At 34.1% G+C, this 13215-nt stretch overlaps 1 protein-coding gene across 4 annotated transcripts in view; it reads right to left on the reverse strand.

Annotated features, from left to right (window-relative positions):
- Window positions 1-10210: 10210 nt before the first annotated feature.
- LOC148819460 (ethanolamine kinase 1) overlaps window positions 10211-13215 on the reverse strand; it is a 65775-nt gene continuing 62770 nt past the window's right edge. For 3 of the 4 annotated variants that reach the window (XM_088934491.1, XM_088934489.1, XM_088934492.1), the window contains one exon: window positions 10211-11235. In XM_088934491.1, coding sequence (XP_088790617.1) covers window positions 11166-11235 — 70 coding nt within the window. In that variant the 3' untranslated portion in view covers window positions 10211-11165. The remainder of the gene's footprint in view (window positions 11236-13215) is intronic. The other variant, XM_088934490.1, reaches the window with a different exon arrangement.

Below are 13215 nucleotides of genomic sequence, written 5' to 3' on the forward strand. Positions count from 1 at the left end.
CACAGTAATTTTGTTTTAAATAATATGTTCTAAAGGGAATACAGATTTTCCGAGGGTTACTGCATGAACTCCACCAGGATGTAAAACCATAAACTCCTTTTTTAAGGATCTGAATCATACATTATTACATGATGCTACATGCATTGGGAGTGTACTCAGGCTGCATCACTAGTGCTCTCTATTATTGGAAACAATAGCATTTGTTATGTTTTAATGCCTCTAAGTGTTATTAACTACAGTATATGATTAAAACAAAATGGCTAAAATGTCAGTAGAAAATTTAATAGATACACTTGTACAAAGAGAAGAAAAGAGTGAAAAGAGCAAACTAATGTAAAGTGCATGGAATATGCAGTATATGATATACCATATATACAGTACAGTGTAAAACATGTATGCTGATTTTGTTGAATTTCATCTTCCTTGAAATTATTACGAACACTTCCTGGGGATGTTACAGATCGTGTTTACTAACCTGACTCTGCACAGGAAGTTAAAGGCTGCTGTCTAGAGGTTTGTGATTTTTCCAGAGCCATCGTTCATCTGTTATGCATATGCTAATTATTCAGCCACACCTTTATGAATATGTAAAAGTTGTCAAAGTGCTTCATTAATTAGTAATTCATGCATTTTTGAGGAATGCACGAGATTTAAAATTGTATCTGAAAATAAGTGTCACCAGAGGAAGAAAATACATCACAAGCCTTTGACCAGAGCCTGTAAGGGGCTAGATCATTAGACAGTTTTTATAAGTTTTCACTGTAAAAAAAAATTAAACCTTGAAATAATTATTTACAACTTGTATTGGCCAAGACTTGGGCTAGATCCTGGCTATGTTATATGTAGCATTCAAAACTGCAATGCTGTGTACTGTGCCCGCAGAATTCAACCTCTTCTCAAGTCGGCGCAAACTGAAAAGAGAGCAGAACCTACCCCTTCGTCATCACCAGAGATCCTAGTTTTACTCATTGCTTTTCCTTGGAAAGCAACATTCCCAGGTGAAACATATAGTATATTTTTATTTTTGAGGTAGCTGTTTTTCCATTCGCAACATGCTTCTTTCACTGTGCGATTCCCAGAACTTATTCTTTTAGATAATTCCCAGCAATGTATTTGATGGTATATACAGTAACTTTGGAGTTGAAGCAACATCAGCTGGCAAGGTGGCGTCTATGAGCAATGCCCAAGGTCTATGACCTATTCAAACTCTTCAACCACTTTCAAAGCTAAACCCACTGTGTTATAAAAGCTTTAGACTTATGTCAGTTATGTTCGGGTTGAGTTAGTCAACCTGGACAGCTGAGCCAGTAAATATTACAGTAGACAACAGCTGGTGCCTGCATTTCAATCTGCTTCAACCAAAGATGAATCTTTATTGCATGGTGAGTCCTTGCGTGTCGAGCCTCCTGTGCTGTGAGATATTTATAATATACTTGAGTATTTTTTATCTTTGATAATTACTTTGTACATTACGTGTTAGCTTTAGGGAGCTCTCCCTTCAGAGAAAGATAAAAGTCAAATAACTGTTCATCACGTTGGCCAGCGTTTACCATGTCTGTGGAACTCATGATATTGAGGATTGTATGGATTTTTAATTTACCCCTCTATTAAATCAAACAAATTTCCGGGCCATGACTGTGTAAGATGTCTGCTTCAGAGAATATAGTGCGCTGGCTGAAGTATATGCCAGGACCATGAATTTGACATGAAAGCTAAGACAAGCTCAATGGGATGTCATCTTTCCATTGGATTACTGCACACTACCTTCTGGATCGAGCCACTTTGTTACAGCACTCCTATTTGCTTAGGAATATATTTATGTAAATTGTACTGGGACTCATTTAGTGTAAACATGACTGGGCTCGGAGGACTTGCAGGCTGGGGCTCTGGGAGCTGTAAATATAAAAAAAACCCAAACAAACGTGGCTTTATAATAATGTGCAACTGCTTTACAATTCAAAAGTGAACTGACAAATATTAAATAATTCAGCTAAAATTTTAAATAAAATTGTGGTAGTTATGAATAATGGAGAAAACAAGAAATTTCAGTTTATGTATTTAAATAAAGCACTTATTAAGAAAATCTCCCTAGAGACATGGTCTTATTTTCTGCAGCTTTGGACTCCAAAGCATCCTGTGGAACTTCAGGACAGAGGAGAACGGATGGAGAATGAAGCGCTGGATCAAAAAGTGTTCAGTTCACCTTTGGTTTCCTCTAGCTACTAATTTTAAAGAACACAGATTGCAGATAAATTTTTGATGCTATGTTGGCTAATGTGTACGGAGGGTGTCCAAACCTTTGTCACTGGTGACTAACAATCTTTTGGTGTCCCTCTACAATTTGACTGGGAGGGTAGAGAAAGATGTGCTATACTATGCAGTACCTGCTCCCAGCAGCTGTTCCTCTTAAAAGTGAAATATGTGTGTATATTAATTTTACTTTTTTTCAAGATTGCTCCCACATTTTAATCTTTATCCTGCAGTATTTTATGACCACTTAGGAAGGATGTTGAAGCCTGTAGAATCTCAAGAGGTCTTTTTTTCTGAGGTTGTCTGATTTAAAGGTAGCCTTCCCTGTGGTAAGTTAGACTACCTGACTTGACGGTAGTGTTTCAGCACAATGTGTATGCTCCTAAGCTTGCCCTGTAGCAGCAAGCTGAAGGCTGCTAATTGTAACAGAATTGTTTTTTTTTTATTTTAGAAGTGAGAAAATAAAACTATCCAGCATTAAAGTTGCATAAAAACCAAGGCATTACCATGATAATTACACTGGGTGGTGCTGAAATTAAGTTGCTCTCTTCTCCTGTGATGAAGGTATAGATCCTTGTAACAAGATATTTTACTCATTATAACATGGCCTCTGTTTCAAATGCTAGTTAAGTTCAAGGCCGCAGTCTTAGCTTCATTTCCTAAAGCTGTACAAAAGCAATGACATTACCAGTTGTGAAAATATTCAATATATGATTTTCATTTTAATATTTTAAAAATCATTTGCTTATTAGCCTGAGCAGTAAAATCCTGTTAACCACTGAAAAAGAAACTGCACTCTCTGTGTTTACTGTCCCTAACGCCATGCATAGCCTGTATTTAAAATGTAATACAGAAAATATTTCAATTGATACTGCAAACTAACTTTTAAGCAGATGCAATTTGATAATCTGGTAACGTAATGATGTAGACTCAGTATTGTTAAATATTCTTTGACCCCCATAAAATACATAAAATCTTGAAGCACCATTTCACAAAACCAATAAACAAGGCTGAAAATGAACTATTTTGCTTTGTGTTTGCAAGCGGTTATCTTAAAATGTGTATAAGGGGCAGAAAAGACATCCTGTGTTCAACAAAATTAGTTAGAAAAAGATGCCACTGGTGATGTTCATCACTCTATCACCAGGAGTTGTTTCGTATCAAGGGATTAAATGCAAGTATTTCACTTTTTTTCTACTTCAAATTCCAGTTAAAAAGATTGACACACTAATAAACTGATGTTAATTAGCCATACTTTGAAATTCTTCATTCTGTTCTCTCTATCTCAGCATCCTGGAACTAGTGGCTTATTAAATCATTTGCTGCTCTTGGGTGATCTTCTTTTGAAACCGAATCTGACCCTCCGGGCACAATTTATTTTTATTTCAAAAATGATTTTTACCAGCAAATTTTGCTTTAGTTCAAGAGAATTATAAATCATTATTACACAGGCAGACACTTCAAACATTTTGTAAAAAGCTTTCTGCTCGATGAAGCATCAAAGGAAATGCTCAGCTTGATGATTGTAACACTGGCATACATCCATTCATTAATACATTAAAGTTAGGGATGGTAATAATATTAACATACCCCTTAAACTACAAGAGATTTCTGTTTTATTAAAAGCCTTTGTTACAACCAAAAGGAGGTACACTATCAGTATCATATCACAGGAAACACCAAAGGCTTTTTGTGAATAGAATTACGGCTATGATGCGCAAGATCAAAAGGGAATTTCTTTATCGTATGTGAACTTCATAAAGGTAATTGTAAAGGTACTGTAGTTTCCAACTAATAAAATATTGGGGCAATTCATTGGAAAACTAGTGTACTTAATGTATATGAAAACACTGGCTTGTGTATTGTTCTCATTTAAACAAAGGCTAAAACATCCCATTGGCATTTAAAATATACAGTAACTAATAATTCTTAGAAAAAGCCATGAGATAAAAAGACTGTGATCCGCAAAATGAAAGATACAAATTACACTTACGTGCATAAAGAGTGGCGTGGTACAGGATTTTCGTTTGAGCTAGAGTGGAACTGAGAGAAGTTTATCTTTTTATTCATCCATTCAAACCGTGAAGCTAATCTGTAGAGGATGTGCATTTACAGTACATCAGTTTTCAAAATTAAAATAATTTTAAAAGCCTGAAGTCAGAAGATAGAGATGAACAAACAAACTTTATACTATACTTTAAAGGCTTTAATTTGTTTTTAATTTTCTGTTTTCTTATTTAAAATTTGAATGTGTTCAACTACTGAGGTATTGTTGAGGAATGTTAAGAATGTCTATAAGGAAAGCACAGCAGAAGACTTGTTTAATATGTTTAATTTAATTTTGATAGTGTCTGTAAAATGGCTTAGTATTTGCTAGAAGCCTTATTTTTGAATTCTTGCAATCTTGTTTCCAGAAATACCCAAAGTATTTTTTTTTCTCTTGTCAGATTTCTCTCAATATTGCTTTCTCAGCTGAAAGATGTAAAAGGGGAGGTCTTAAAATGATTCCTTCTTTAGCATCTGGTTCATAGCTTGGTGCCCTTTCTACTAAAACAAGTGTTACAAATGTGATGTTTGCTTCAAATCAATTGGCACGATGAAAAAAAATCAAACTATTTTGCATCAAAACAATACAGTATTTCTGTAGGAGATACTTGGAAGGCTTTTGTGATATGACTTTTTTAAGCCACTGTGAACAAAGCAATAGCATTTCAGATAGAAATTCCATTAATGCCACGCATCCCTTTTGTGATTTTCTGTATGTTTTGCAGAATGTTTGAGTAGCTCATGCTTAATATGAAGATAATGACTGCTTTTCATTTCCTGTGTAGAAAAAAGGCAAAACTCACATTTCTTGTAGAAATAATACCGCTGATGTTTTGGCTAGAGACCATCTTCAGCACATTGAATTCACAAATTAACTACTTATTTATATAAACTGAACTAACCATGATACTAATTAACTGCAAGTTGATATTCTCAGAATGTATAACTTAGTTTCTTTTCTTTTAATCAGTTAGTAATAAAAAGATTAATAAGACTTTTATAATAAATACAGACAATTTGAAAGCAAGTTTTTTAAATATACAGTATCAATATTAGATAAATAAATATTATAATAACATTGTACTGTATATAGAGAAATTTCAAAATTAGCAGAAAAAACTAAATTTAAAGAACAGCTGCAGTAAACCAGAAATATGCTATGCATAAAAACATAGCAAACACTTTAAACTTGGGTATAATATCTATCTAATTTAGCATGCCTGAGAAATTCAATTTCTCATTCAAATTTGAAGGATAGAAATCGAGGATAGAAATCTTTGAACATTGCATCCTCAAGATAGAATGGTCACTTCTTCAATCCCTTGGCAAAAACAGTAATTGGTAATGTCATGATGCTGATCTTTTAAATCTACAACAAATCGTAACCTCTGTCATTTCTAGGAATTGAGCTCTTGTTTTTACTAATCATTTCACATGTACAGCAAGTACTGTAGTTTTGCATCTACAATATAACAAGAGGTGTTGGTGGATCACTTGGCACTCTTTTCTTAGGATCGGAGCACCAGAATTGCTGTCCAACTGAGATCCTAACTACTGTACTTGGTCGTTGAAGATCCTTTTGCACTTTTTGAAAAAGTAGGCATATTAACCCTGATGTCCTTGTTAAATTCTACTCTCATTTAGCCTGGTCTTCACAAAACTTCCTCTTAATTCAAGAGATGAGGCTTTTGTGCACTTCTCTACCTGATTTGTTGTGTCATGGGACTTCTGATGCACAGTGGCTTCTGCATTCAGGTGGTTCCTGCACTCCACTGGTTGATGAAGTGGATCCCCTCTGTATATAGAGCCCTTTGGGATGATAATTGCTATACACATGTAAGTACGTATCACAAGTTTTCCCCCCTAATTGTTGTGCAACGCTCGCAAATTAACCCGTTTGACTAAGGTATTATAGTAGACTGTTTTCTGCCCATAGATTAGCGCCCTTGCCCCCCCTTTTCACCCCTGAGTATAAAATCCTGAGACGTGTGACAGCAGGTGCTTGTGAATTTGCATGTGTATGTATAGTACAGTACTATGCAATTGTAATTACATTTCTCGGAGATTGATCGCTTTATTGCTAATTGACTGATTAAAGTTATTGTTGTTAATCCACACATTTTGAGAGTATCGATTCACAACTAATTAACAACACTGTCGGTTTAGTGAGCAGACCATGCTAAAGTATTATATAAAACAAAATAAAAATATTGAATATATAATTCCTGATTTATAAGAAGTTGCATATCAAGTAGTTTACCTTTTAAGGTGGGGGGGAGGTTGTGTTGTATTTGAACTATTGCACAAAGCCTACTTGGAGTAATATCACTTGGTTTACATGGGAAGAAGAAAGAAACCAGTTTGTGAATTCAGTACTTCGATGAAGGCCTCTGGCCAAAATGTCAGTTTTAGTTCTTTCTACAATAACTGTGAGGTTATATTTTACTATCCATGTCTTTCATGTCTTGGTTTCCATCCACAAAACCCTGCAAACCTCGCAAGGTGGAGAAAGAGGAATTGTAGGCAGACCCCTGCAACCTACCTGGCTCCGACCCATTCATCATTTAACATGGCACAGACAGCAGAACTCCATAGTGGAGGTGCAGCGCTGATTGGAGGACAGTTATGCCCCTAGCTAGCAGCAGCACCCATTTGCCTATTAGCAGCTGGGAAGCCACAGGGGTCAGTGCGACACCTAGAACCAAGAGACCCTTAGCCGACTGATTCTGTTCAACCACTGGCAGCGCTCAACCACCTGGGAGCTTCCCAGTCACAGTCAGCTTGTGACCTGACCCGGATGCAACCTGTTCAGCCTGCAGTTGGGCAGTAAGCCACTCAGGATGGCCCCATAAATGTGAGCCTTTCAAAAGTGAGTGTGCAGACATTTACTGTATCTTGTTTTATGTTTTGACCAATTCTCCTACTTGCCAGTAGAAACAGCTGAAGAGTATGAATGTTTCTATTTTTTTTTCATAATCCATATACAAAAAATAATTGAGCTTTTGACAGTTTTGTTAGAATTAATTAATAACTGTGTTAACTTTATCATCAGTTTTGTAAAAGCAAGTGGTTTATAGTGAAATGTTATTTTAAATTAATTTAATCAGTCATAAGAGGTCCTGGAAACTTCACTTTAGCCTCAGAGGAATTAATGCATTATTTAACCCTGAAACTAAGAAAGGTAATAGTAAAAAGAATGTAGATGTCAGCAAATGTAGTCCTGAGAAATTGACCTGGTAGAATAAAAGTAGAACTCAGTTTTCAACAATAGTCATTCATAGAGTATAGAAAATGTGCAGTCTGCACTATACAGATAAGCGGAGTTTTAAAAGATGGCTAAACAGTTAAAATCTGTTCTTAAAAAATCAGATTATAATGAGAAGAAGCATTTGCCAGTTTGTTGGCTTCGTAGTTAAGTGTACTTTTCGTTTTAAAAATTGGCAGCTATAGAGATTGTGGGTTTTTGTAGATTAGACACAAGGGCTTCTGTAAATCAAAAACAATCATCTGTTTGCAGATGTAAAAATATTATATATTGGAAAAAGTGTGAGGTATTAAAATAATTAAAATCGATGCATTAATACATTTTAAAAAGACCAAGAATAATATGCAGTATTCTAAACTGATGTGTCAGAAATTTGGCCTCATTTTATGTTCTCAAACTAATTTTCACTTCTGGAAGTTGCAATTGTAAAGCAAACACTGAAATCTGTTTTATATTAAGCGTTGATTTAAAAAACGTTTCAAATAGTCTACTAAATAGTAATGCAATTTTTCCGAAGCCTTTTCTTTTTATATGTACTCAGACCCACTTTTTGGAGGGTGTATTGGTATGGTTTGAGTTATAGTAGTCCACTATTGGATGAGCTGTCAGTATAGTAGTTCCTAGTGCTTCGGTTACCCAGCCCACAAACTAGCCTGTTTTATTTAACCTGTAGCTTCCAATGTCAGATATCAAGGTAGTCATTTTTGGAAAAAATGTCCAGTGACTTCACAAGATGAATATTGGTAGAAAATCCAAATTAATTTAATACACCATAATATCATTTTTCTAGAGATCTGTAATCTATTATTCTGAACTAGTAAATTAATGAATGAAGAAATGAAGTAAATTTAAACAGCATTTTTTTCCCCCCTATTCCTAGTGTAGAAAAAAGATAGTGAGACTTTTTTGAAACAAGCATTTGGTTTGAATCTTGTTGAGGTTATTGTGCATTTTTTTATTTTCATTTTTTGTGGTATATATGGCTTTTTGACTTTTAGGGGAACTTATTTCATATCCTCAAGGGATTCAGTCAGCTTGCTTTTGCTTACAGTACTTTTAAAGTTGCTATTATGAAACGTGAAAACATTGGTTTTGGATATTCAGGTGCTGGTGCTTGTCATCTTTTTTTCAGACTTCTTTGATTCTTGAACTTTCTTTCTAACTCTGCATGACATAAAAACACATTAAACCTTGATTTTACTTTTTCTCTAAAATAGTCGTGCCTTATTAAGCCCTAGATCTTGTATTTTGCATTTTTTAATTAAAGTATACAATACAAGGTACCAACCTTTTGGAGTTTATAAGACATTGAAACACAATGTGTTATTTGCAGGGAGGTAATGTCTCCTACAGACTCTAAATCTTATGGTTTTGTCTACATTTTAAGCTAAAACAGAACTTCCCTGTATCCCCAATACATTGATGTTCCCAAATGTTGATACAGTATGTGTGATGGCTGCTTCCCCTACAGATAGCAGGGATGAAAATCGGTGAGGCTCTGCTTGAAGAAAGCTTGAGAGTCTTTCAGTGTTCAAGTCCAGCCTCTTTGTGAGATACTAATGAGTAGCTGTGGATTTAATTGTGCCACCCAAGAAGCACAATGCACCATTTTGTAAAAACACTGCTGAGATGCTAGAATTCTATAGCTTACAACCAATTACAATGTAAAAGACAGAAAGAAATTCTAATTGAACTTCAGAAAAATGCCTGCCCATCCCCATTCTGTAATGCTGATCATTATTTCAAATAAAGCATTGGTGTTGTATACTCTGTCTTGGCAGCTTTGGTTAGAGTGAGCTGTTCTTCTGCACCTGTTTTGAGCCTTCCTTCAAATTCTCTTAAGAACAGGTGAAACCAACACAAATGAAACTCTTGGATTTTGCAAACAGTTGCTGGCAGCCTATTTTCAAACTGAAACATAAACTGAAAAAAGCCCTTTGGGATATAAAATTCCTAAAAAAAAATTGAAAAAAGCCTTTTTGAGGTATAAAATTCCTAACATCATACTGTTTTTTTTTGCACATCTTTTTGTTCTTGGCGCCTGTGTATCACACAGGGAAATCTTAAGTCAGCCATCGTTAAGTCAGGTTTTTTAACGGCTCACTGAGTTGTTGAAGTTCTAAATATTTTAAGATATCTTTAGCTTTCTTCTAATTTTCTATTAGAAAAGTGTATATCGCTAATGCTTGTTAAGTACAAAAATGAATGAGTAGCCAAACATTTTATGTTAATCAAGTCACATCTTGATTGTGATTTGTTACTGGAGGTACTGTTTAATCTTCAGCACACTGACCAAAATTATTTTTTTATAAAGTTGTGTTTTTTCCAGCAACATTTTCCAATGTTGCTGTACAAACATTGAAATCGATACTGCTGTCTTACATCTACTGTTGAAAGTTTTCCAACAGGTGTTTTGTTCTGTACATGCTTCCCAAGCACCTGGATGTAGATTAACTGAAAACCTTGGTAGTAAATATACAGCTGGGTAATATTAGTTGAGATTTGATGTCATTACACTATTAGAATTAAAACTGAAAAAAAAAATTGAAATGTGAATTATTAGTCTTGTAAAGACACCTTTGTGATTTAGACTTGATTTCCTAAAGGATTTAATTTTGTCAAGCGCAATTTAAAATAGGCATTGTAAGCTGGTAGTACAGAATAATTTATTGCATTCCTGAACATATCCAAACAGTGGGTACTGATATGATACAAGCTGTAGTTTGAGTGGTACTACTTATATTGTAGCATTAAATACTCAGTTAATAATGAACCACCTTCTTCAAACAGAGAGCCATCCTACATTGTAAAATATATTAATGATGTTATTAATTATAATATTTTGCAGTATAACAGATAATAATTATGACATTTGAAAGGCAAGACACTTAGAAATACAAAAAAGACCATCTCTCTTAGGAAGATAATAATAATTGATATACCTTCTGTTCATTAAAAACCTTAACTGTGGGCTTTCAAATCAATCCATTTCAAAACCGTTCCGTTTTCTTTCCACTGAGTTTAATCTTTTATTCGCCTGAAAATAACCCTCTTAAGGTTTTATGATAGTTCTTTATTATTGCGGGTTTGAACTGCGAGGCCAAATAAGGAAACAATTACAGGATGTTGGCTCAAAAAGTGTGTCAATTTGCCAAATAAGTTTATCTTGATTTTCGTTGTGGCTGAACACATTCTGGAAGGTTAGCCGAGTTATTAAACAAAAACGGATGGTAGCTTCAAAATCATTCAGATCATTATGCTGTTGATCTATTTGTCAGAAATAGTCAAACTAGTTTTTAGAGTAAAGACTCCAGCACTCTTGTTATTCCCTTCATTAAGTAAAATATATAGTTTTTTAAAACTTTTCAAAGGACGTATGTAACATATATCTAACTTGTCACCCTCCTAATATAGCTATATATTAATTTTATTGACATTAATATGTTATGGATGTAACGTTATTAGAATTGATGAAAATATTAGATTCGATACAATTGTTTACTTTCTGAACACAATACAGTGTGATATTATGTGTGAAATGTTATGTTCGTCAGGCAGCAATATTTTTTTTTTTTATCTTTTTGATTATTAACAGTACAGGTCTTCAAAGGAGTTGCATAGCCAAGATTTCACTCTTCTTCTTGAAGTAGTAGTTGAATCGAGCCATTGCATACCTACAAAGAAAGAACATAAGACTTAAATTACACGGAACATGACATTAAACTCGCAGGTTGTTCATGCATTCAATAATGACAGTAAGTTAAAAAGCATTCATTAGCTTTGCTAACATGCCAGTTCAACTATTTAGCACTAGTAAGTTTTTTGGGGTAATTTTACCATACTGTGCTGTATGCTGTACTTTGTGGGACTTTTTTGCTCCAGTGTGCACATTGTTATTTACAGTAAGTGGCATCTGCCAGCAAGCACAATACTGGAAAAGAGACAATTCCTGAGAATAGCACACCTGTTTAGGCCTTTTGTCATGTAAGGTCTTTTGTTTTGACCTACATACAGTACATGTAAAATAACCATGCAAGGCATGAGTGAATCTAGTAATGATAAAACATAAAAGAGACTCCTTATCCTGTTGAAGGATTATCAAAAGGCAATCAATGCAAATGGAAAACATTCATTCCACATTCATTGTCAAATATATTCACCTAATATGCTTCAAATGCATTTCTTTACCTTGTTTTTGCATAAAGAGGAATAACACACAGTATCTGAGTTATTTGAAATTCATCATTGCTGCCATTGATCACTGTACTATCACCTAAATGTCATCTTGTGTCAAGAGAGAGAAAAAACTATTAGAATCAAATGGCTTAGACGAGTCTTTTAAGATCAACCGGCAATGTCTTTAAATATTTTCTAAGCCTATGAACTGTGAGTTTGACTTTGATTTTAAAAGTTATTCATTAACATAGATGTGGCACGTTATGCTAACACTTCCTTTCAGACAAAAACATTATTCATTTAATCACCATTATTAAGAAGTCGTTTAAATAATACCACATGAAAGCAACTGCTTTCAGATACAAAAAAGGAAGTGATTACATTAAAACACTACTAATTCACACCGTTCCCATCCAGCTTTTATTTAAGGAAAAAAAACACCACTTCATCACTTTAACTGCGAGAAAAGAAAATGAAGTGAAAGATTAAGGTAGGATTAGGTTAAATGTCAGTAATGAAAGGGAAGATGAGATTTAGCAAGAGCGAAGTGATTAAACAAGAGATGAGAACAGCCTGGAGGAAACAGATGGTTGTACAACAAACATTTAAATACAGCAGATTGTGGAATTTTCTTTTAAAGAAATGAGAAAACCACATTAAAACTGTTAATAAAAAGGTAGGTAGAAAAAAGGGCAACAAATTTTACCTTGAAGTTAAATTTTAAATATGCGATCATCAAAAACTGGGAGTATAATGTACAAATAAAGATAGTGGAGATCATGTGATTAAGATGTATATTAATTGTATCTATAAATGTCATGAGTCTTTTGATATTGGGTCTGGTAGGACAGCTTTTTGGAAAACAGTAAAAATTGCTCTTTTTCTTGCAAATGCTTCTCGTGTGTCTTCTGTAAGTATTGCTGCTAATGCTGAAATGGGTGTTTTTTTTTTACTTTGATGTTTAAAAGAAATTATGAATATTTTCTTGTTAAAAGGTTCTGAGTACTTCTGTGTCCTTCAGTGATTTTATTCCTCTTTCCTGTCCTCTAACTTGATGTCTGACATCTACAGTACCTGCCTGTCTGTATACTGTACTTATACTGTACTGTTTTGAAGATTATATTAGAGGCAGTAACTGATTTATCAGGTAATGCATGTTTTTATCAAACCAAGCAAAGTTAGAAACTTACTTTTTCATTAAGAATGTGAATGCATGGCCTAGACAATTTACAGTAACAATTTAAAGTTATGAAGAATTTAAACAATTTCTACCCATTTTAACTGTATTTTGTTTTAATTTAGATATAAAAATACAATTAGAAATTTCTAGAAAAGCATGTTCACACAGACAAGGATAATAAAGCAGATTGGAAAAATACATAGTAAAATTTGGAAGGGCTTCAAATATGTTTATTTAGGTTAATTGATTCAAATAACTGAGCAAATGTGAGTACATAAGAGACTGTGGGAGATAATTG

This window comes from Atractosteus spatula, chromosome 16, assembly GCF_055471065.1.
Source record: "Atractosteus spatula isolate fAtrSpa1 chromosome 16, fAtrSpa1.hap1, whole genome shotgun sequence".
NCBI lineage: Eukaryota > Metazoa > Chordata > Actinopteri > Semionotiformes > Lepisosteidae > Atractosteus > Atractosteus spatula.